This window comes from Diplotaxodon limnothrissa, linkage group LG6 (genome assembly GCF_057381915.1).
Source record: "Diplotaxodon limnothrissa isolate DT_005_m linkage group LG6, D_limnothrissa_male_GT1.1, whole genome shotgun sequence".
NCBI classification, from domain to species: domain Eukaryota; kingdom Metazoa; phylum Chordata; class Actinopteri; order Cichliformes; family Cichlidae; genus Diplotaxodon; species Diplotaxodon limnothrissa.
Genome location: NC_140601.1, coordinates 30,996,241 through 31,022,876, shown reverse-complemented (window position 1 = coordinate 31,022,876; position 26,636 = coordinate 30,996,241). Strand labels below are relative to the sequence as shown.

Sequence of the window (26,636 nt, the reverse complement as noted above, 5' to 3'; positions counted from 1 at the left end):
ACGATGATACAATGAACGCAAAAACTGACAAATATTAACAGTCATTATTTGAGTCTACTTTTTCTGTTGAAGCTGTTTTTTTTTTTGTTTTTTTTTTAACCGACTTGAGTCTTACCGGCTTTTAAGGAACCCTGTATTTGTTTGGGTGACTCTGCAGCCTGTGACCATTTGCAGTCAGTGAACATAGTCTGCAGACACACAATGAGAAAAGTAACACTGAACTCTTACATTATTGACAAGCTTTTCACAAGTTAGATAGAGAAGCTACGATATTTCTGTCCTGCTATGAAAGTGTCTACATCATACACTGAACTAAAAGTTAATTTAGCCTGCATTCACTATAATGTGGAGGTTATGAAGAGATTTTGTATGTGTCTGTACACAGGGTGACCATTTTCTCTAAAGTTTCTTGGCACTCTTAAAATCCAAAGTAAGACCGAACTTTAGACTTAGTCCATTTCGACAGCTGCAAAGCCTTTAAAACACTTCTACTGCCTCCCGTGTTTTTATAGACTCAAAGCAACCTCATGATGCAGAATTTCTTTGTTTGTTAAACTGTAACAAAGACATTGCGGTGTGCCCACAAATTACACAAAAACGTGGTAGAAGGCATGTTTTTGTTTAATTAAATTACTATTTTGGTATAAACATAACCTTAGAGATTCACTTACTAAACAGAAAATCTACCTGCATTTGGTGCTTGGCTGTCACTTTTGAACCCTGATCCCTACACTTCTTCATTACTCATTATGGAAAATGCATTGTTGCCATATTGCTTTATATCTTTATATTTTATTTTTTCCTGTCAACTCTCTTCTCATTCCATCTTCCTTTAGACCCCCCCCCCCCCCCCCCCCCCAAAAAAAAAAACAAAAACAAAAAAAAACAACTTTATTCCTAAACTTCTGTCTCCCTGCTTCTGTTCCCTTTCTGCACACCCCACCACTGCATCATCCCACCACCACAGTGACAGGGCTTGCTACATAGCTGACATGAGGTGCCATATTATTCTACTGTGTATTATGTGTGTATGTTTGTCTCAGAGCGTGTTTGTGTGTCTGTCTGGCTTGGGGCTGATAAGACGTCATGGTGTTATCCTCCCAGACAGACCTGTGTGACACTGATGTGTTCACAGGCCACATACGCACTCACACAGAAACATATTCAAGTCCATATTATATGGACTAACATATATACATGTGTACATTTCATTATGTACTGGATTGTTATACTGAATGCCTTTAGATGTATACATGTATGTATTTATTAATGTTAAATTTCACAGGTAACTTGTTATTCTTTCTTATTTTTCTTTCTGCTTCAATGGATGAAAGCTAGTGTTAAAATGGGGCTAAAACTGTGCGTGTTCTTTTGTGTTCCTCTGCATGAAAAAGAGATTGTCATAAGTCTGCCATATTAAAAACACTTGTCATAAGCGGGTAAGTACAGATGTGTTAGGGCAGATAGTAGCTAGGAGAGACAGATTTTTTGTTTTGTTTTGTTTTTTGACCTGGGCACAATATTTAGTGTTAGTCCATGTTAGGGAAGGCTATACCAAGAAATTGAACAGGTAATGCGTTATTAAATTATGTTAACATTGCTTTTTGAAAGAATGTATTTGTCCAGAGGATGTCAGTAATTGCTGTCGTGTTTCTGGCTACTTCTCATTTGCTCAGTCAAATAGTCTTGGAGGCCTGTCATGCAGCTGGAAGAAGCTGTGTTGATGATTATGTTTGGGGTTTGATTTTCGTGATTATAATAGCAGAAAAAAACACCTAAAAGTACTGTGAGACTAATGTTAGAATCTGCTCATCTTTCTCCAGCTAAATATATTTACTAAAAATTTCAACTCTAAGACTCCGCAGTCCTAGAGATCAATTGGCGACTCCCTTCAACCACCGCTTTCTAAAAAAAATTGGTAAATGCACTATATATATTTTTTCTAGTACTTCACGAGTGCTTTCTGTCTAACAGGCACACACTTTCATACTTCAATGCACGCATCAGAGAGCAGCTTGGGATTCAGTATCTTGCCCAAGGATACTTCATGCGTATTCCCCAACCAGTTGTGACTGGTTATTGGCAGTTGCTGTAAAATTGACTGCTAAGCCCCAGTCACACAGGCCTAGAGACTGATCAGCAACCCCCTGGTAACTGCAGGTCATATTCCCCCAATTTGTTGGTAGGAGGTTGCTTGCTGTTGCTACATGAAATTTTTACAAAATGGTATCCATTGCTGCGCTGAAAGCATCACCGTCCTTGCAATCACTTTGGTCACCAGCAAACTGCTGCAGTGGTCCATAGTTTGACCATAGTTTGACTCAAAGATGTTAATGTTAAGTAGCAATGGTAGTGACATTCAAATTAATTGCATGCTGTGTGGTCAGGTGTTTGAACATGTTGGAGATATTTCCCCTCTTGTGTTCAGTGATGAGGTTATTACACAAAAAACTAAGGCATCACATATTTGCAAAAGTGCTCCGTTTTCGGAGACGTCTGTTACCCACCAGCCTGATAGCTGACTGGGAGGTCAAGGCTCACTAGAGCCGGCGAGAACAGCGCACTCCCATCCCACATCGTTTTCATGTGACGTTATTTTTGTGCCACTATTCTGAGCGCATGTAAAAAAAATTTGCAGGTGCAAGTGTCGCATTTTGAGGAAAAATTTATATTGAGCGAAGAAAGCTAAATTTGAGTGAACAGAATTGATTGCTGCGTGCAAAAAATTTATTTTAGTGTTCCAGCTGACCGGGTGGTCACTCGGGTTAAATGTAATATATAAGGCTGAACTGACAAAAAATCGGCCGACTACACCACCAGGTGTTATAGGAAAAACCATAAAGCCTTTGAACTAAAACAAATGCTGTTGTGACAGTGATGTACACTGTCTTGTTGGTATATATGTATGATTTGTATCACCTTCATGTTTCCCTCTCACCACATATCCAAACTGATATCATGACCAGCAGCTTTTACAGCTGTGGCTCCAGCAAACAGCTGATACTAGAAATTAATATTAAATAAATTCTAACAACAGCTGATCAAGCTTAAACGTGCTGCTGTTGTTTACCGCAACATCTGCTGCTTTCCTCTTTCTGGCGCAAAGTGGGCGATAAACAAACAAGAGATGATCAGCTGATCATTGATCAGTTTCATGATTGAAGTAGCAACAGGAGAGGAAGGGGATGAGCATGAGAGAAGAAGAGGCAGCTGACAGCGTAAAGACAGAATAATTCCAGCTTTGTGTCTTTTTCATTCTAGCTGACGTACGGGACGAATCGCGTTCCTTTTCCCCTCAATATTGTAATTGGTCCAGCCCGGAGTTGATCATGACCAATTGGCTAATCCACCACCTTTCATTGTTTATACCATTACAAAAACAAACAAACAAACATAAAAATGAAAAATCATTATTGGCTCATCGCGCAAATGCCCGGTATGCCCAATGGCCTGTCCAGCTATGTGGTCAGCTGGTGGGTAACGGGTATCTCCGAAAACGTTAGAGCACTTTTGCAAATATGTGATGTCTTGATAAATCGAGCAGACATTTGAAGTTTACACAGCAACATTCTTGCATGAAATTATCTTAAAAATTTATTTTGTGACCCAGAAAGACTAATATTTCAAACTCCACCACTCTGTGTTCCTTCGCTACTGCCTTGTTTGTTTTGGACGAAATGGATTCTGGGATATTGCATTTCATCATTTCGATCTGATTGGAGACCAAAACAGCCAATCAGGTGTTTTTGCATCCAAGTCTGTGATTGGCTGGTTTTGTGGCACAAATATAACTGTGTACAGAAAGAGTTGAGCGCGCACGGGCAGAAATGTTGAGAGCGCAAGCAACACAAGCGAGAGGGGCTGCTATTGTGTGTGTGTGTGTGTGTGTGTGTGTGTGTGTATGGATAATAGCAAACACTAAAATACATTTTTTGCACGCAGCAAGTCAGTCAAATTTAGCTTTTCTTCGCTCAAAATAAATTTTTCCTCAAAAGTTTTTACATGCGCTCAGAATAGTGGTACAAAAATAACGCCATATTTTCAGACCTCCCGCGGTCTTTTGCTACTCAGGTTAAATATGATATATAAGTCACTTAGATAACTTAAAAATGTTATTGTTTGGATTTTTTCAGTGTTTTATCTGTTCCTGAGTTAATCAGTTTGGCTGAGATTAAAGTTATAGTTTCACACAGCTGAATAAACGTCAAAGAGAAAACTGATTAAAAAGAAGTGTGAGATTGTAGAGAATTTACTCCTGTGTCCTGTTATATTTTAGGGAGCAAAGAACAGACGGCTGAGTTTATTAAACTCCAAATCTGCAAAAAGTGTAAGTTTATCATCTTGTCTTTATTTTTAGTTAGCACATACCTTAAACACTTCAAGCTGTAAGCTAATGATAGTTATATAAAAGCAGATGCAGCGAAATACTACAAAAGTAATTGGATTGAGCTTCACACTGAAAATGGGTAATGACCCAAAGCATGCTGCAAAGCAACCAAAGTATATCTCAAGTAAGTAAACTGGATATTCATCAGTGCCCAAGTTGGTAACCTGGTCTCAACCCAATAGAGCATGCTTTTCAGTTACTGAAGTCAGAGAGACCCACAAACAAGCAGCATGAGAAGGTGGCTGTACTAAAGAGCTGACAAAGGGAAGCAACATTTTTTTACACTTAGTATTTAAACTTTTGAGGATATGAGAATGGGGAACTGTGAAATGAGTATATAGAAATGATTATGATTTTAAAAAGTTAATTCAGTGTGGTTGTTTAACTCTTTTAATTAAAGTGCTCTTGAAACATCTTGAATGTTTAATTTTAAATCCATTGTGGATGGATTTTGGATGGATTTTAAATCTACAGGCAAAACGACATGGGTGTTGTCCAAATAATTACGGAGCCAACTGTGACACAATGAACCAAATCAGTTTAGATTAAAGCTGAATGCCAAATGTCTTTTATTGTCAGACCTCCATCTATTTCTCCCTTTCACTACTATGAGTTTACTAATTTTGGAAACTCTTGCTCTTGACCCTATTGGAGTTCTAGACAGGATGAAGTGTCATCAATTTTAGAGTTTTTACTTAAGACAGTTATCTGGGAAAACTAAAGTGAAGTCACATTGCTTCATTTAAGTCATATGAATCTAATAACACCACTGTCTTATTTGAGCAGTAAAAACCTAAAACTATTACATACATGGTACATAAAAACTAAGAATCATACATAATGTATATCATTTAAATACAATGACAACATGATCAAAACACAGGACACTGCTGGTGACAAATACGTGATCTCACACCTAAGGATGGGAATTGATATGAATTTAGCGATTCTGATTCATTTAAAGCGCCTTGAGGCAACTTTTGTTGTGATTTGGCGCTACATAAATAAAATTGAATTGAAATTGAATTGAATTGATTGCAGTGCTAATATCACTTATCTATTTGAATCCTTATCAGTTCTCATTGATTTCTCATTGGCTCAGCTTTGGGAGTCACCAGTGACATAAGTTACTTACTCCCAGAGCAAGCAATTTGTTACACTACTTGTTACATTGCTTTCTCTGTAAAATGACCTAACGCATTGTCATAATTACCATTAAACAATAGAGAACTATAGGATAAAATCCCACAGACCAACACAAATCCCTATCCTAATGAGGACCCACATATGATCTTATTCCTAATATTTGGGTATGAAGAGAAAGCTGACTGGACAAGGCAGCTTTGAAAATTGGCACAAAGAGATTTGAAAGCGATTGCCATAGTGATTATATTTTAAGTGATTATATTTTAGAAACATGAACAGGTAGAAACAGAGGCTGAAACCTGCCTGTTCTGGGTCAGGGAACTGTGCTGGGGTCAGCATTCACTCAACTGTAACATCACTTTGAGTTCTTGGCTAGCTTAGCATTAGCATGCTATCTGTGCAGATGCTTGCAAAGAGCTGACATTCTGTTAAAAGTATAATGAGGTTGTTTCTGTCCTGGATGCAGTTTGCACTTTACCATTGCACTTTTGTGCAAAAAAAATAAATAAATAAAAGAATACAAGTAATATTTATATCCACGTTGCACACTGTGTCACTATTTTCCTCCTCTGGCACACAAACTGAAATCAGCTGATTGCAGCGCAAGTGCAAGTAGAACTGATCAGCAGAACTGATAGGCAAGCAGACTAACAATTTCAAGTAATTGAACTGGGTTCCCAATTCCCATCTCTAGTCATGTCACGCTTTTATTTATTTTAAGTTTTTGATTCCTATGTTGACAAAAACAACAACAAGTTAACAGAAGCCTATGCTGAAATGCAGTAAAACTTTCACAAAGACTCTCTTGACTGGAAAAAAAGAAAAAAAAACTGTACTATGACTGACAGATCATGTCTAACAAGGAGCTTGATTTACGATGATTGCAGTTCTTATTTTAGCTGAGCAACTCGTGGTCACGTATCATCCATACTGTTATTGAACAGCCAATTAGTCTCGCTTGATGAGCTCAGACCGTTATCTGTTTAGCACTAGTTCACCATTTCCCAACTGACACCACTTTGCAGTTGGCTATAAGACAGCTGGGCTATGAGAAATAACATTACTGCAGTTGCTCTAAGTTCTGCATTCTGAGCAATTGAACAAGGGCTTAAGCTTTTAATGCATGGGTTTTATTTCCAGGCAGTAAAATAAAAAGGTTCTGGACAGCAGCTTCTCTGCATGGCTTTATGCTGGCTCATTCTGAAATGGCCTCTTTAGCCTGTTTGCCACCCCACTCTGGTGTATGTGCTTCATTAAACTAAGGTTAAACATAAAAAAAAAAAAAAAGTTGCCATCATTAGATAAGATGTTTGCTCACAGGTTATGTTGCTCAGTCTTGTCTCTTTGCTTACTCTTAGCTTGCTTAGAAAAGCAATGCTAAATCCACTGAGTAACCCATCATATTAGAAGATTCTTTATATAATCCTGATTTATGTTAAACTATTAGTTGAAAATATTTTTTAGTATTGTTTTTTTCCACAGTATGCACAACAGTTTCCTTTGCAGTGTATATTGTTTGAATATGGTAGTAATACATTAGAACAAAACAAATTGTTGTCTGACATTCAGTCTCTCTTGGATTCATTTGAGCAGAGATGTAGTGACTTTCAGTAGCCTGTTATTTGATTGAAATTTTAAATGATTGTTATCCAAGTGATATTATCCATGTTGAAGTTTAAAAACTGCTTGAGAAGAATGGAAGAAGAAAGTACGCAGACCAGACAAAATGTAAGGAAACTGAATTGTAGAGCATAGACAGTAGATTTGAAGAAAGTTCAAATTTCTAATTGATCTAGGTGTACTTGCGATATTCTTTGGAGGTTTTTCATAGAATTATTGTTGAAAGCTGTGAGAATGAGTGAAACTGCTTACCAAGGCGTGAATGTATATCAAATGTGAATGAGGCTTATTAGGAGTATGTCTGTACTAATACTAGGAATAGATTTTAAAGGCTAATGAAGTAGCAAAATAGGCCAGTCATACTTTTTAAAAATATGTGTGTTGTGCACTTGGCCCTGACTGAGCCTATTAAAAACTTTTTTTTTTTTTTTCGCCTGTCCCATTTGGTTCTTTAGCCATCAGAATTGTTGTCTGAAGACCAACAAGGATACCCAATGGATTTACTTTGCCAAATGGATCATCGTGGCATTGCCGTATTGGTCCATTTGGTCGATCTTTGTTTTTATTATTTATTATATTTTATTTCCAGATGTTACAGACGGGACAGACATGAGTGAGAGATAGGAAAGGGAGAAAGAAAGAGGAAGGAAAGGAAAAACAGAAGGGGAGAGGGACAGTGAGAAAGGGGGGGAGAAAAAAAATAAAAATCTCCTGGATCACCTGTTGAGAGAAGAATAGAAAACAAGCAAAAAAAGACAAAAAAAAAAGAAACAAAGCAACATACTAAACACAACACCATCGCATTAATCTAGCTAAGTGTAAACAGCAGTAAATACTAAATATTCAATGTTGTTGTGCAGCACGCAGGACAGATGTGCTTCGAAGTAGCAGCCAAGAAAGGTGTAATTTGGGTCTACGAGCAGTGAACACCTGTGTGCATACCTGTGTGGATCAGCACGCTTGTATTCCAAAGGTTTCTCCATGTAACGATCTGCTAGGGAGTGTGGGGGGGGCCACAGCCCCGTCCTCCAGGGTGTGAAGCAGGTATGGAGGAGATCAAAACTCCAGACATCCAGAGGCCCCCAGAACACAAGAAACCATGGAAGACCAACAGAGGGGCAGCCGCGCCACTGTTCCAGTAAGAGCTGAGGAGAGTCCCAGATGAGGGTTCACTCAGCAGCCGCGGAGCAGAAGCCAGGGGGAGTCTATTAAAGCCTATTAAAAACTATTGATGTATATCTCAGACAGGTGTATCAATTTAAACTGAGACACCCCCCCCCCCAAAAAAAAGAACCTTCATTTTTTTGTTGTTAGACAGGACAAGGAATGTGTTTACTTTTTTCTTTCTCACCTAATTGAAGTGTGCTGAAGTGTATCTGAACTGAATTACTTGTAACCATAGATCTTGTGCTGTTGGAACGCACTGAATGGTTAATTAAGGGATGAAACAAAATAAATGGCTTTCAGAATAATTATTTTAAAATATTCATGATTTAGTGTCCAATAGTGTCCAAAAAAAAAAAAAATGTAATAGTAAATGGTCGATGGTGCTGTAAATTTCTTGAATATGGTCTGTTATCATATTAAGAAGAGATTTTGTGGCAGAATGCATTTATAAATAAGTGTCATTTCTGATTACATCCTTCTTTTAACATTTTTTTTTAAACGTATGGCCATGAACCAGGCTTTGTTTGATTTTTGAATCAAATATGTAAATATGTTTGAGTCCAGACTTTATTGGCATGGCATTTTCAAGAACTGACTGACTACATATACACCCTTCAGATTTACACATTTCTCTAACATGCTCCTGTCACTCTTTAGATCTCATCTCTTTATTTTTTGTATAGTTTTAGTGCGTCAAATGGCAAATTCTTTATCTTTACATACTCATTTTTACACAATAGCCTTTCACACCATTTGACTAAAGTCCTTGAGTCTTCTGCTTTCTTATTTTTCCTCTGATTTTCCTGTAAGATGGATTAAGAAAGATGGGGGTTGTAGATCAAGCTGTACCACCATATTGCTTCTGTGCTTAATAAAACCACAATACCACCCACAACTGAATTGTGCTTCTAAAATCACAGAGCACACTGTAAAGATTGGCCCTTTCTTTGTTCCTCTTTTAAAAGTTTCAATTACACACTCAAATTGTGTGTGAAATACTAAATGAATGCTGCACATTAGGGCTGCCACAAACGATCATTTTGATAGTCGACTAGTCACCGATTATTTTTGCGATTAGTCGACTAATCAGATCATCATCCATTGGACATAAAACTACAGCTTATTGCACCAGCAGCATCTGCTCTTATATAACTATCATTAGCTTACAGCTTTAAGTATTTAAGGTCTGTGCTAACTAAAAATAAAGACAAGATGATAGTTTATTAAATTTTAATGAAATTTGCAGATTGTTTCGGTGAAGCTTAATAAACTCCTTGCTATCTAACATATAACAGGACACTGGAGTATATTCTGGAGCATCTCACACTTCTGATAATCAGCTGTCTGCTTGATGTTTATTCAGCTGTGTAAAAACTATAACTTTAATCTCAGACAAACTGATTTACTCAGGAACAAATAAAATACTAAAAAAAAAAGCCAAACAATAACATTTTAAGTTATCTAAGTGACTCATATATATTTAACCTGAGTAGCGAAAGACGGTGGTGGGTTTGAAAACGATTTGCGGGGAGTCCGGTGTTCTCACGGCGCTAGTGAGCCTAGCCCCCGGCTCGCTAACGAGCTAGTGGGTAACAGATGTCTCCGAAAACATCGGAGCGCTTTTGAAAATATGTGGTGTCTTGATAAACTCAGCAGATATTTGAGGTTTACACAGCTACATTCTCGCCTGAAAATATGTTAAACGTTTATTTTGTGACCCAGAAAGAATAATAAGAATAACATTAAAACTAACTAGCTGCCGCCATTGTTGGAAACTGCGCTGGGCCACGCTATGAATTCTGGGACACAGCTGCTTCTTCTTCTTCTTCGGGGTTTAACGGTAGCTGACATCCTTGTACATGCAATGCTGCCATCTTCTGTTTGAGTCCGTTATTACACTCTTAAATCCTGCCACTTATTCCTGCGTCTTTTGTGATCTTACAAAGCTTCAAACAACGCGTCGACTATTAAATCAGTCGTCGACGATTTTGATAGTCGACGTAATCGTGACTAGTCGACAAATCGTGGCAGCCCTACTGCACATATTGCACATATTGCCACAGTAACAGTGTAACACATACATTTTTGTTTGTTTGTTTTGTCTTTTGCTCACTTCAAATTGTGAGGCACATTTCAAGTAGAGAAATTACTCAACTTAACTTAACTCATTAAAAAAGCCAATCTAACATTCGCTTCGTTTCTGTTCAAATTTAAAGGAACAGCTAACACATCTTTAGGGCTCCACTTAGGTATTCTTGTTAAGAATAAAATGATTTTGAAATGGTTTTGAAATACAGTGCTGTGCAAAGGTTTTGAGCCACCCCTGAATTATTATTTTTTCCTTCCAAGGAGCCAGACTTTCTTGTAAATGTTTTACAGTAGTCTTGAGGAGTAGTTCTCCAGTAGTTGTCTTTGGACGTTGGCTCAATTGTCACTTATTTTTAGTCCAGTCCTTATTCCTGAACCTTTTCAGAGGGTTATTTATAATAAAATCAGATTTATAAAGGTCAGTTTTATAATAAACTCTGGTAATAACACATTGAAATATTACAAAGTTAAAGGTCATAAAACGAAATCTTATGAAATTGTTTGCAATGTGTTAGTTTTTTTCCCCCCTTGGTTTCTCTTTTTGAGGATATTTCAATGTGTCTTTGGTCTCGAACAAACTGTTATTTCTCGTCATTCCCCCCAAAAAATGTATTGCTGGCTAGTAATATATCACAATTTAAAAGTTTACCATGTGCAACCGTAAATAATTTGGCCTACAATGCTGCCTTGTATTCCTTCAACTATGTGTGGGAAGGAAAATAATGTGATGTCTAGTAAGATATTCAGTTCAATTCATTCTTATTTATATATTCATTCAATGCTGTCTGGAAAGCATCTGATTACCAACTTCTTAATTTTTCAGCGTGATAATGATCCCTAACACCAATGAAAACACATTCTAACACCTTAGTGAAGTCCTGGGAGCTGGGACTTCAACATTACTGAAGCTGTGTGGAATCATACTGGCGGATAATTGAACAAAAGGTGCAAAGATCCAAAGGAGAGCTTTGCAGCATTCTTCAGGAAGTCTGGAGATCTATTCCTGGAGACTATTTACAGAAATTACAAGAAATCTTTCCTAAGAGCTCAAGCTGTATTGAAGAATAAAGGTGGTCAAACTAAATAATTCAATTCAGTTTTATTCATATAGTGCCGAATCACCACAACAGTCACCTCAAGGTGCTTTAGATTGTAAAGTAAAAACCCTACAAAAAGAGGGAGAAACCCAAACAATCAAATCACCCCATTTGAGCAAGCAACTCCCTTTCAACATGAAGAAGCCTCCAGCAGAACCAGGCTCAGGGAGAGCCAGCCATTTTCCGTGACCACGTGGGGGTGAGAGAAGGACGGACCTTCAAACTTGTTAGGATTGTGCAAACTCTGTTTTGCCCTGTATGCTGTATTTCCACGTGTGTTTGCAATTGTTTTAATAAACTGCTGCACAGATTTGCAATTTTCCTAGAAAACTATAAAGAAATGAGGGGTGTCTCAAGACTTTTGCAAAGAACTACAATTTTTTGCAGTGCACTGAAATTCATTTAGATTTGGTCCCTTCCAGAAAATATAACTTTAACAATATAATAAAGTTCCTCTTAATGATTAACTCTTCAACACAAAGCAACATTTGTGTCCTTCTCGATGGTATAAAGTCAGGTAAGCTAAGCAGTATGTGTTCATTCTAATAGTCCTGTGGAGTAGTTGTATGATTGACCTACCTTTTCCTCATCATGGAATTCCACTAATTTTTAATAATTTCAGTTAATATTGACCTTGTTCAGGTTTAAAACTGATATTAACTCACATTAGACTTGAGACCCTTTCCCAGTAACATAAGGTTTTAGTTTTTTTCTGACTGCCTGACCTTCTTCATAACTTTTTCTTTCTCAGTTTCTTTTTCTTTATTACGTTCTCTTTCTCTCCCTCTGTCATCGTTACTTGTTACTTGCCCAAATTATTTATTTATTTATTTTTTCATTTTCCCCCTCATACCTTGTTTTCATCCTTTTTTTTTTCTTTTTTTTTTCATTTATTTTCTGATCCTCCTTCCATCCACCTGGATTTATTGCTGGAAGTAGTATAGTGACCATATGCTCCTTGATTCTTGCACTGACTCGCTATTGTCAGACTCACCCCTTGCCCTGTGTCTCCATCCTGAGTTCTTTTTTTTTTTTTTTTTTTATTAGGATGTCTTTATAACAAAATCAAACTGCACCATTGCTCTATAAAACCAATTGGTGCTCTATATTTGAAAAGGTGGGGGAAATGAAAAATAAGGGTAGAGGACAGGATGAATATAAATCAAATACAGTCACGTAATGTTTTATGTATTTGACATATTTAAAAAAAAAAACCCACACACAAAAAACCCCAAACAATTGTAGTCCTTAGGTAAATTAGTTAAAAACAGCGCGCATGACGTAGCGTAGGGCTGTTCGATATAACGATATATATCGGATGACGATATAAAAACGTCTATCGTTTCATTTTACGCTATCGTTTGTTTCGTGGTGTCGCAAAATAAACTGTTTACGGCAATATATTTTCATCGTTCTGATGGTCACTGTAGTGGCTATATTAATTTAAAGTTCTCTCTTTCTCTTATATTTAATATAACCACACTATGGACGGACAAGCGCCTGTTTTTATGCGTTGTGGTTAGCAACGACGACGGTAACACCATCGCGTGCCCGCTTGTTTATGTTCCACAAACCTTTCACAATAAAGCTCAAGATCCTGTTGAGACTTTTCAAAATAAACTGAATCACGTGAAAGAGCAGATTATTTACGGATGAGAAGTAAAAAACCGCCGCCAGGTCCTAAAAAATAAACCTTAGACTCAAACGTTAGAACAGGCTTCTCCCCGCAGCACGCCGTGTAATAAATACTCACAAAGAAAACGGCGGCCGTTACAACTTATGTCTAAAAATGTATCGTTTCATGCATCGGTTAAAACACTCTACTCCAGCTACATGACGCGCAGCTGGAAACACTTCCCGCAAGTCGAGCTGCACGAGATTCACAGAATTCACAAAAAATGTTACATTTTTGTGATTTATATCGTTATCGCTGGTTGCTGGAGTACTTTTCTATGCTGTGGTGTGCTGGGGGAGCAGCACAGCAAAGAGGGACTCATCCAGGCTGGAGAAACTGATCAGGAGGGCTAGCTCTGTGGTCGGCATGAAGCTGGACACTCTGGTGACAGTGGCAGAGAAAAGGACATTAAAGAAACTGATGGACATTATGGACAATGCCAGGCATCCTCTGCACACGGCCATTAACAACCAGAAGAGTCTGTTCAGTGACAGGTTGCTTCTCCCAAAGACAAGAACTAACAGACTTAAAAACTCCTTTGTCCCACACGCCATCAGACTGTTTAACTCCTCTCTGGAGGGGAGAGGGAGGGGAAACAGGAGGACAAAGGAGGGAACAACTAAGCTGTAGTGCCTCTTCACCTCACTGTGCAATACCTTTTGTGCAATACTTTTGTAAATAGTCAACAGTGCAATAGACCTCAATACTTGAAATGTGCAATTCACTTGTATTTTTTATTTTTTATTCCTATTTATTCTATTTATCCCCTTCGTATATTTTATTTATATTGTCTCTGTATTTCTATATATATGTGTGTGTGTGTGTGTGTGTGTGTGTGTGTGTGTGTGTGTGTGTGTGTGTATATATATATATATATATATAATATTCTGTAACTCTGTAACTTCTGTCGGTGCTGTGCTTTTTTTGGAAATCGAATTTCCCAGAGGAACCCACCCGAGGGATTAATAAAGTTCTATCTTATCTTATCTTATCTTATCGGTACGATAGAATTCTTATATCGGGATATGAGATTTTGGTCATATCGCACAGCCCTAACGTAGCGCGCACATGTTATTATTTAATGAAAATTAAACCAAAATGAAGAAGCAGTGTGATTAAAAACAAAGTATGCACCATCCTTCAAAACCTTGAAGAACCACTCTACACAGAAATAAAATAGAAGTAATTATTTTGCATGTGGTAATCAGTCTTTCACATCATTGTAGAGGATTTTGACAGTCTTCTTTACACTGTTGCTTTATTTATTTGAGATTTGTGCTTATTTGTTTAGTCACAGATGTCTTAAGATCCTATACAGCAATTCAATCAGGTTTTTCCCCAGCCATCAGATTTGCTATTGTGCTTGAGACCATTATCCTGTTACGTGATCCATTTTTAGCCAAGCTTAAACAGTTGTACAAATGGCCTCATATTTCACTGTGGAATACTTTGGTATACATGCAAGATGCCCAGATACTGTGTTGCAAAAAAGCCTACCCCTTCACCACTGTGTTCCCCTGTTGGTATGAGGTGTTTGTGCTGATTTGTTGTGCTTGTAAAGCTGCTCTGTCCTGATATGTGCTGTTTTAGAGAGAAGCGTTTTTTTTCTCCTTGATCATTCCATGGTCAAACCTTGGGGTTAATTATTTTAACTATTTTGAATATTTTTCAAATTCATTTGGAAAATAATAATCTTTTTCACAACACAATGATTCTCTTCAAATTGTTTGGACACGGCCCTAGAAGTCTTTCCAGATCAATAAGCAGCAACAACTGCTTCTCAAACATCGATATTGATGTATTTCCTCTTTAGTATTGTTTGAGACAGCTAAATCCTCCAGAACATCAGTTTTTATAGGTGATGGTCACATTTGCTGATGATTAGTTAATCAAGTGCATTTGATAATCAGCACCTGGCTGCTACTTACCCTCTTAATTCTTGTTAAAATATTGTTCCACAAGTAATTCTCATAAGATTGCTTGGGTTTTTTTTTCTTTCTTTTTTTAAACGAAAATCAGCAAACAAAAAAAAGAGGAAAAACCCTACCAACCATAGAGATTAAATGTAGTCCTTTGGTTTATGGTGTAATGCAGACTTTCCAAGTCTCTCTTTGATCTGTGCTGGCGAGCTGTTCCTTGAGCGAAACACCCCATATGGAAAAGATATATATAAATCTTACAAGACAGATAAAAACTTTATATGAAACTTGTATGAAAAGCATACAAGAGTGAAAACACATATAAGATCCCTTGAAAAATTATATAATGAAACTTGTATGTTTTGTATACATACTAAAAAATATATGAAAGTAATGAGAAAGTGGCCACTTTCATGAGTAAATCATGTTAAGCCTTATATGATTTATATATGATTTACTCATGAAAGTGGCCACTTTCATGAGTAAATCATGTTTTTACTATTTCATATGGGACATGCAGAAAGCCTATACTTATATATGTTAGATTGCAAGAAACAAGATGTGTTTGCATGGTTAGATTACTTACACTGATACACTTCTACTCTATAAAAGGCTTACTTGTTTTTGAATCTGCCAATTTGCTTTGGTCTGGTAAGATTACTTTGGTTATTATTAAATCAGTCTGTCTCCCCCCGTGTTCATAAATTTGCGCTATTAGATAATTAGATCCTCTCAGAACTTTTCACTTCCAAACAGACTCATTTCTGATTGTGGCTTTTGCTAATTTACCGTGCTTGGTAAATATGGCCCAAAGAGTGACTCGTTTGAAAAATAAGTGATGTCAAATTGAATTCAAATAGGAAATAAACCGTTTTACATAAACCGTTTTACCCAGAGCTCTAAACGCAGGTCTTAATGAAGCCGTTTCATAATATAATCATTTACCCTTTGAGCATTCAGTCTAGTCATTCGCATGATGCATGTTGTTTTATTAGTTTCATGTTCTTCGCATTTGGCCTGTATCTCTTGTTAATGGGCATTTAAACTGTCAAAAAAAAAGTTAAAAAGTTCAGTTGAAACTTTGCAGACAATCTAAACTAACAAACACAAAAGACTTAGGCACCCTATGGGGGGAAAAAGACAGAAGATTTAAAATGTCAAACCATTTGCCTTGGAGGTTTGGAAAAAAACTGTAATCTGTAAGGAAAAAAAATAGGCAAACCTTCAGATATTCTATAAGCATCGCTGACAGAGACAACCATTGGCACTAATAGAAGAAAAGATATAAAGTAAAATTTAATCACCGGAGGGTGACGGATTGACAAAGGGAACAGAAAAATGCATTTATTTCAAATAATTGTTATTAGGCAGATAAGCTGACAAATCCTTACCCAAACATGTCTAGTGACAAGTCATGATATTTCTGGGAAGCACAGATTATGGGCTGACAAGTGTGGAGTCGGCAAAATGAATGCTTGTTTTATTCAGTGGAGGTGAGAGAGAGAGGAGCTATAACTGACTTGCACAGATATGCTGCCAATATGTCTGATGTTATATGTGATAGCATCTTAACACCTTATCTGTTCTCTACCTTTTAAAAATCCTGAAAACATGTTCACAGAATTTCCCTGATTACGTGTGTGTGTGTGTGTGTGTGTGTGTGTGTGTGTGTGTGTGTGTGTGTGTGTGTGTGTGTGTGTGTGAGAGAGATCTGCTTGAAAATGGACAAATTGATGCAAAACAAATGTTTGCATTATTTTTAGTCTGGGGGAAAGTTTTCTTATTATGGCTTTGTGCTCACGTGTCCATATTAATAATTGTTCTCTGTTATGTTGTCTTGTTCCCTCTTTTAAACGTTATTTTTCAAATATGTTCTTTCCTCTTTTTTTTTTTTTATCCCCTTAGTTAGTACCCATTGCCACATGCAGGATTCTTTTTTTATTTTCTATCCCACCACTAGGGCTGCCACAAACGATTATTTTGATAGTCGACTAGTCACCGATTATTTTTGCGATTAGTCGACTAATCAGATCATCATCCATTGGACGTACAGCTTATTGCACCAGCAGCATCTGGTCTTACATAACTATCATTAGCTTACAGCTTGAAGTGTTTGTGCTAACTAAAAATAAAGACAAGATGGTAGTTTATTAATTTTTAATGAAATTTGCAGATTGTTTCGGTGAAGTTTAATAAACTCCTTGCTTTCTAAAATATAACAGGACACCGGAGTATATTCTCCAGCGTCTCACACTTCTGACAATCAGCTGTCTGCTTGACAGTTTTAGCTGTGCAAAAACTATAACTTTAATCTCAGCCAAACCGATTTACTCAGGAACAAATAAAATACTAAAGAAAGTTTAAGTTATCTAAGTGACTTATATATATGTTTAACCTGACTAGCGAAAGACGGCGGTGGGTTTGAAAACGATTTGCCGGGAGTCCGGTGTTCTCACGGCTCTAGTTAGCCTTGCCCCCGCCTAGCTAACGAGCTAGTGGGTAACAGACGTCTCCGAAAACGTCGGAGCGCTTTTGAAAATATGTGGTGTCTTGATAAACTGAGCAGATATTTGAGGTTTACACAGCTACATTCAAGCCTGAAAATATGTTAAACGTTTATTTTGTGCCCCAGAAAGAATAATAAGAGTAAAGTTAAAACTAACTAGCTGCCGCCATTGTTGACAACTGCGCTGGGCTGCGCTATGAATTCTGGGACACAGCTTCTTCTTCTTCGGGGTTTAACGGCAGCTGGCATCCTTGTACATGCAGTGCTGCCATCTTCTGTTTTAGTCCGTTATTACACTCTTAAATCCTACTACCGGTACTCATTCCTGCGTCCTTTGTGATCTTACAAAGCTTCAAACGATGCGTCGACTATTAAATTAGTCGTCGACGATTTTAATAGTCGACATAATCGTGACTAGTCGACTAATCGTGGCAGCCCTACCCACCACTGAATTAATTTATACACCCTGATTTCTTTAACCTCTTGCTAACATCCTTCCTATATTTTTCATTATATCTTATTCAATATAAATAAATAAAAAGAAAAGAACCACTGAGTATTATTTTTTTCCTTCCTTCCTCAATTCCTGTGTCCTCTTGAGCTTTTATAGTGCATCAGTATATGAGTATCCTTTATGTATCTTTACTTTAGCACAACACAGAAAGGTCATCATAAGGACACTATGATTACAAGAAACTGACCATGAATAAGTCTTTGTTGGGTTTTACAAAAGCAACATGATTCTGATGATGAGAGAGGAAGAGCGAGTCTTTGTTCCTTTATTATATGAAGTCAATTTCTAGTAATCCCCCTTTCAATGGGAGAACTGAAGCAAACTGTTTGGAGGCTGATGACCAAAGCAGAAACCCATTCACTCACAATAGCCCTTGGTTAAGACTGCCTGGAGCAAGGGATTGTTGAGAGAAACAAACACTGTTAGCTTTTATGTTGAGTATTCACAGATCAAACCCCTGGCTGTTTGCAAACGAGGTATATAAAGATACTCCATAGAGGTTTTAAGACTAATGCTGATGTGAAACACACATATACAAACATATGTAGGAAACTTTTAAATCATTTATTTCAACCCCACCCCTTCCCGTGCATGTGCCCTTGTTATGGCACCATCATTGAAGAGTGTTACAAATTGTACTCTCTACATTTCTTCAAAGGAACTTCTCAGTTGGTCTTTGAAGACAGAAAAATGAAGACAGGACAGTTTGTTTCTCTGTGCATGCTTTTTCGAAATGACAAAAAAAAATTTGCATGTGCATTTTATCTTTTAAACAGTGAAAATCAAAATGAGAATTTCAAGTGGCACAATAGAGATATAAACTAATTGACCTCTGTGGCTTTTCTAAAGTAGAAACTACAATTTTTTTTCAAATGAGAGGTGAAGGACTTTTATTAAGAAAAAAATACAAAAATAAAACTCGTAGCAGCCATGACTGAACGAGTCGAATCAGTCTTTAAAATGTTCCTCGAAAATCTTTCTCACATCATTCTTCTTCACAGAAAACCTTTGCTGCCTTTTTATTTTGGGTGGGAACTTTAACCTCTGTCAAACAAAGTGATGCAAAAGTGTTATCAGCTGCAAAGTTGACCATGTCAGCTTTTGATTCAACACTACATAGCTGACAGATTAATTTATAACTAGCTTTCTTAATTCACAAACTGGTCCCTTGTTTCACTTACTGATATATTTTCTAACAGTTTTATGGCTGGCAGAGTAAGTGTATGGTTGTGCAACTAGATGACTAAGAAACTAACTGGCCTCTTTCATGCCCCACTTAACCTCTTTCTACATGGTCATTGCTGGATGAATCACTTGCCTTATATGTCATGCATCATACTCCTGGCTGTCTAATCACATCTCTTCAAATTATCTTCCTGTGCTGTTGGGATGCACTGCTAGTAAGATCTTTGTGGGTTTGTTGTAAAGTAACTTTTGTTGTATTTATTTTACAAGTCATGACACTCAGTTCTTAGCACTGTAGTGGCTTTGCGCTGAAAGCAATGTGAAATGACAGTGAGGTGTTTGACAAGAGGATAAAACAATTCAGGAAACAAGAAAAGCAGGGGCACAGAATGAACTGGAGATTAAGTAAGAAATAGATATGATGAGACAAGAGAGTGAGAGCAAAATGGAAAATTGTGAACATAGAAAATATTTATTTCTAGGTTTACTTCTAGTGTTACAATTTGCTCCATACCCTATGAACTATAGTTTTTTTTGTGTGTGTGTTACAGAGAGGTTAAGGGATTCATATTTAGTAATACAAAAGGAGATGGATAAAACAGGATATCTATAGACCATTTGTGCGTTTTACTCACTGGATAACACGCACACATGCACGCTTGGTTAAGATTCATTTCCATGCCCACGCCAAAGTGTGTGTTGTGACTCTCATATAACAACTAGTGCTTTGGTGACAAATTGATGTGATTCTTATATTTAACATTTTGTATTGCCCAAAGTTAAGTTTCAAAAAGCAAAGAAAGCACTACAATGTGTTACTTTTCACATAAGTTTCTTTTTTGCATCACTCAACTTGTTTATGACTCTCTTATGTGCACCTGTTTATGCTTCATTTTCTATTGTTACCAAGGGTCTTTTGAAGTTTCCCAACAACATTGTTTTTTTGTTTTTTTTTTCACAAAGTGCTGTATCCTTGACATAGGATAGATTTTTTTTTATTTATTTTTTTTTACTTTTTTACTTTGCAGTGTGTATGGTTTCATTAGTCATCTGAAGGCATCTTTAAAAAAAAAAAAAGGAAAGGCAAAGCAAAGCCAAAATTAAAGTCTTTTTCTTCTATGTTTAATTATTCAGTGCTAGAAGAAGAAAATGCTACATTTCAAAATGATGAATGTTAGACGGTTCAAGAACAGTATTCAGTTTACTGTATGCCTGCGATATGCATTTTAGGTAGAATTCATTGGAATGTTGTGGGCTTCTATTTTTTACATAAACCCCTGTGCCCAGCCTATAGCGTTGTTTGTGGATATTTTGATTTGGATCAGGTGACTGACTTGGTGTCAGAGCTTTAACTCTGATACTGCTGGATAAACAGAAACTCACTCAGGAACGAGGTCACACAAAGCTCAAGTTTTCACTCGCGAGAGGGAAGCAGTTGTTTCCAACCCACTTCAACTTGCGTCCCCCTGCAGGCTGCTTTTATTGCTTACACACATGAATATGCATAGTCTCATTAACATGTGACATCTTACACAGGCATATATGTGAACAAAGAGCAGTGTGTGTGTGTGTGTGTGTGTGTGTGTGTGTGTGTTTGTGTCAAGATATGGCCCTGTGAACGCCTCCTTAAAAAGCTGGTGACAGGAGTCCAGCGGTCCACCTAACCAAAGGGCTCTTACACTTAAGCAGATACAGAGTAGGTGTCCTCCCATAGTATAAATCAGAAAGAGAACAGTCTTCGCAGACTGCTAAGGATCAGACATCCTATCAATATGCAATTGATTATATACCTCTAAAGATTATTGATTATATGTTCCTAAGTACAAATGACAATCGTGAAATATCACTCCAACACTTGGCTATTAGGAACATTTCATTTCTTTGCCCCATTATCATACCACAGTATAGGGGTATGCTGTTGTCATCATCTGTCTTTGAAGAGTCATCCTATCTGACCTTACACGTCATACACAATGACTAAATTTGACATTTAATGACAGTCTTTTGCATTGTCAAAAAAAATGTTCACTTTCAAACACATTCACAAAGAAAATAACCAGGAACGTTGGAGTGCAGTTAATCGCATATATAGCTTAATAAGTCTCTTATTTGCCCACGCAATTATTTTACTTGATTGAATTTTAACTGTGGGACTGGACAAGTTGAGAAATGCTTTCAAGCTAAATTAAACTACTTTAAATTGCTAGTTTAGTAGAGCTGTAAAACATTAATACTGGTAGCAGTGCAGCTGTAAAATAATTTCAGTAAGGCTAATCATACATGCCATAAGACCCATAATTTCACTCTCAAAATGGTGTGATAATGTAATTATGCAGTTTTATGCCAATTAGTTGTCAGAAAATAATGTAGTACAGTGCAAAATCTAAATTTAAATATAAATGTATGTTTTGTGGCTTGCTTTTATATTGTCTCAATAACTTTTGTGTTTCCTTGCTGCTTCAGCCCCTCATTTTAGACCTCCATACAGCAGCTCATACCTGAAAATTGGCACAAGTAAAAGTGTTTGTTTTTTTTTTTTTGTAGTTTTTTAAACTAGCTACTCTGTAATGGTCCTGAAAAAATAGTGTGCAATCTTATCTATACTCACATAGTACTTCTGAATCTTTTCTGTGTGTGTGTGTGTGTGTGTGTGTGTGTGTGTGTGTGTGTAAAACAAATGTTAGACAGTGCATCATTACTGCAGTATGATTGGCATCCAGGACTGACAGTTCTCCTTTTGGGGGTGAATGCACACGGGCAGCAACAAGGTACATAAATCAAAGGCAGAAAAGCAGAGGTGTATAGAAACCACTTTGTACCTCATGTGGACATTCACACTATTGTGTATACATTTGTGTTTTTGTGTAGTACTTATTGTTGCCTTTTCGTGTTCCCTTGGGAATCTCCTTCCTCATTATACATGGCTCTCCTGGGCCATGTATATATAGGAGTGTGTGTGTGTGTGTGTGCGTGTTGTCTAAAACACACAAGCAATACTGCAGAAACACATGTCAGCAGCTGTGTGTATTGCCTATTTCTGCCTCACTCTCTTCCTCTTCCTCCTTTTAGTTTTTGTTTGTCTCTGTCAATCTTGTCCCCAGGCAGTTTACTGGAGAGATTTAGACAACAGCTCTGCTTTCTTCAGCCAAGTCTATGACCTGATGTGTGTGTGTGTGTGTGTGTGTGTGTGTGTGTGTGTGTACGTACATGTAAGAGTGAGCAAAAAAGATTTTGTGCCCAATTAGTAGCTGGAGTGAAGTGCAATGCTAAATTATTTAGTTACTGTCTACTTGATCCAATGCTACCAAATTTGGGGAGAGAGTAATGGAGACAGTAAGATGAAAAGTTAATCTACATATGTAATATGTGATGACAGAATGCTTGCCGCTGATCTCTGCCATGCTTCAACCCTGAATTAAATGTCCCTCTGCCAATACCAGAGATGCGTGTATATGATGGCTTCTAAAAACTGACAGTGAGAATTAGAAAGCATGATCGTAAACTAGGCTTGGGCAACTGGACGAATATATCGACTATCGACGATAGGCTGAGCCCATCGTCAATTGTTTTTACAGGGATGATTTATTTATTTATTTGCCCATGAGTAAGTTTGCTAATAACGATGGAGCTAATAGAAGCATCAACAGAAAAAAATAATAATAATAATAGCGCTGTTTTAACAGCATCCTCTTTCATCTGCGAGCAAATGCACCCTCCTCAGAGTCCGCCCAAATGCTTGTTGATGGAGCTGCAGAAGGTGGTGATAGCTGCATACTCAGCCGGATGGTGGACACGTACATGCTCATGCAAGTTAGTCGTGTTTGAGTACTTTGCTCGCACTATACGTCTGCACAAGCGGCACACCTCTTTGCCTCTTTCCTCTCTACCTCTTTCATCTGGTTTAAAGGCAAAGAAATCTCACATTGGCAACTTTATATTTTTTTTTAGTGCTGTCATCGTCAATGCGCCGTCATCACGACTAACGCGATTAACAATTAACCCATCTGGAGTCGAAATCCCTGAAATGCCCCTGTCGGGCAGTTTGTCCGAAGTTTGTTCATTCTGCACTCCAGATGGGTTGAGCGCGTAAAAAATTTAAATTGCGTTAATTGTGATGACCACGTTAACGCCGCATTACCGCTGACAGCCCTAATTTTCGGGGGGAAATTAGTTTGTACCCTATTAATATTTATAGGCCAGTAGTCAAACCTATTTTTATTTAAGTCTTCTACCACCCACCACTGAGTCACCCTTGGACTTTCAGTCAGAGTATACATGTTTCACATGAGGAGAAAAGGCTGGAAGAAACATTGCCGTTTTTTAAGATAAAATGTAAGGAAGCAGGATCATACATACTACGGTCTTATTTCCCTGAATTGTTACTTAACTATGATTGCATTGTTCTTCTTTTTCCTATAAAATCCTAATGGGATGTATTATTTCCACCTCTTTCTTTTTCTGGGTGTTCAGAACCTGCTGTCAGAGAAAGTTGACCAGATGATGGAGTGGTCTTCTCGGCGTTCAGTTATCCGGATGAATGGGGACAAGTTCCGTCGTTTTGTCAAGGCCCCACCCAGAAACTACTCTGTCATCGTCATGTTCACTGCCCTACAGCCTCAAAGGCAATGTTCTGTCTGCAGGTATATACACGTACACGCGCAGTACACCTACTGTAGGACACAATGTGCCATAGCTCTTACTGTAACAGCTATTCCTTTGTCCTTCCCGCTATTGCCCAAGATGTCATGCCCTCCTGTGAGTTTTCTCAGTGGGCTACAGTGAAAAAGTCCTTTAAACTCATGTTCTTTTCTTCTGTACTACCAAAAGGAAATGAATACTGTCCACAGAACAAGTCCCATAGCCACTTATATACTAGAAGCATTAAATGCACAGGGAGATTTAAAAAAAATAACAACAACAACAACAACAGACAAAACTCCAACTGCAATCTTAAATTGTAATTACTACTTAAAAAAAAATCCAACCTGTATCACATTTGCAGCAGAATGAGGTACAACACAGCAAGGTCAAGTACCTGTATAACAAATTAGATTACTCTCTCTAAGATTACTGTCTCTCTAATCTAATCTGAGGTTCTTCAACAGTTTTTTTTTTTCTTGTCTTGTCCGTGATGGTGGAGAGGTTGGAATGGAAGAAATTGATTCTGTGTAAAGCTATGTTTTATACGCATAATGAGTAGGGATGGGTATCGTTTAGGTTTTATCCGATACCAGTACCAAACCGGTACTTTTGAAACCGTGCCGGTGCTTAAAGAATGGAGAACACACACTTTGTCCAAAAACCTCTTATGTTTATCTGGTTTTGTTTTTTTTTTTGTAAAAAGATAACAATGTTAGCCTTTTCTGCAGCTATAGGGCATATATGGTATCACTCTTGGCTGGAAGCAGTGCTTAATCAATAGAAAAAAAACACCAGTTTTGTCTAAAAACCTTGATTAAGAATTCTGGTTGGGTTGGATCAAATACTTATTTCACTCAATAACAAAAAAAATATTTATTTATAACTTTTATGTCATATATTTTGCTTTTTTGTTTTGTTTTGGGGGGCAGGTAGATATTATCTCTCTCCATCCGAATGAAACTACCATGAAAATTAGACACTGTTCATTTCTTTGCAAGTGAGAAAAATTAAAATTCAGCAGTGGCTGAAGTAATTATTTCTCTCATTCTATTTTTAATGAAAATTTGTTCTTATGTGAATCTACAACTTTAACGCCCTGACAAGTGTTAAATTGTATTTCAGCACCATGGACAGTTCTTATCATGGCACTGGAGTTCATAATTGAGACAGCTCTAGAGCTGTCCATGGTTATGAAAGCTTCTTGTCAGAGAACCCAAAATGTGGTGTTACGTGTGATACTGCAGTCTGCTGCATATTACTTAATTATTTCTTGCTTGTCTGATGGTTGGTTGTGATGATGGTTTTTGATGGTATTTTTTTTTTCAGTCATACTAATTTATATTAAAAATAGTGGCTATTACAATTTTTAGGAATTTTCAGTTTGAGAACTCAAATAGTGAATGCTTACACAAATAACAAGCTTAATCTGAAAATGTAGTAAAAATTACATACAAATTTAGTCTGTAACTGCTTCATTTTGTATGGTAAACCTAGCCAGCTCCTCTTTGCTATGTAGTAAAAACCAGGTAGCTGACCATATCGTTGTGTCCAAAGGGGCATCCAGCCAGCTGATGAAATCATCACTGACCTTCTCTATCTTGACCTGGCTGGTTTCTTTAATCAGCCACTCTTCTACGTCATCAGTCACTTGATTAGATAAGTTATTCGTCAGCCATGTCAGTACCACACAGCAGGCAGACAGAGTGAATGGACTCAGTGTATGAAAGTAACGCAACACAAAAAATTATTGTTTCTGTTTTTGACGTTCGTATAAAATTATCTTTGCTGAAATTGCATGACAGTAACTCAATAAATCATTGCCAAACCAGATTCTGCAATTTACAGTTTCATACACACCATAAATACAAAGTCCTTTCATTCAAAATATCTAAATTCTAAATGTTTGTTTGTATGTGTTTTTAATCTAACAACAAACTAGGGAACTTATATAATACGTACTATATAAAACTATATAAACTACTATATAAAACTTATACTGTATAATTAACAGATGTATACATTAATGTCACTCCTTTTGTCTTTTGTCTTCACTTTCTCTGTCTTTCCTTGTTCCAAGCATTCTCTTATTAACATTAGTGTGACATCATTAGAAAAAGAGAGCAAGGAGAGAATGTAAGATGGATGTTAGATGGTGACCTGAGTGTCTGCTTTAAGAGGACTATCGGGCAGTGAAAACGATGGCTAATCACTGGAGTCCTCACTCCCACATCACTCTTAAGCTCTGTCCCAGTTTCATACTACATACTAATTTTAACTAGGCTCTTTAAGTTTTGGAATTTAAGTACACAAAAGAATGATTGTTTTTGAGCATAGCACTGATGGAAAATGTTTTTGCACATGCTTGTGTTTTGTGAATGTAATACTGTTGCATTTTACAATAGTAAATTAATATATATCTCTTCTGTCTGTCCTGTTTATTTTGTAGGCAGGCAAATGAGGAGTACCAGGTCCTGGCAAACTCATGGCGGTACTCATCTGCTTTCTCCAACAAGCTATTCTTCACGGTAGTGGACTATGATGAGGGAGCTGATGTTTTCCAGCAGGTAACCATTTTCAACTGGTTCGCTTAAACCCACTGCAGTCTTTAGATTGTCATACTCACTACCTAAAGTTGCACTAAAAATAATGATAATTTGATGTGTGTTCATGCATCTGTTGGATTGAGGATAG

General features: G+C 37.3%; 1 protein-coding gene across 1 annotated transcript in view; it reads left to right on the top strand.

Moving 5' to 3' along the window:
- tusc3 (tumor suppressor candidate 3) overlaps positions 1–26,636 on the top strand; it is an 81,779-nt gene that overhangs the window by 11,372 nt on the left and 43,771 nt on the right. The window contains exons 2-3 of the mRNA XM_085356628.1: positions 23,775–23,944; positions 26,392–26,509. Of these exons, the coding sequence (XP_085212754.1) occupies positions 23,775–23,944; positions 26,392–26,509 (288 nt within the window). The remainder of the gene's footprint in view (positions 1–23,774; positions 23,945–26,391; positions 26,510–26,636) is intronic.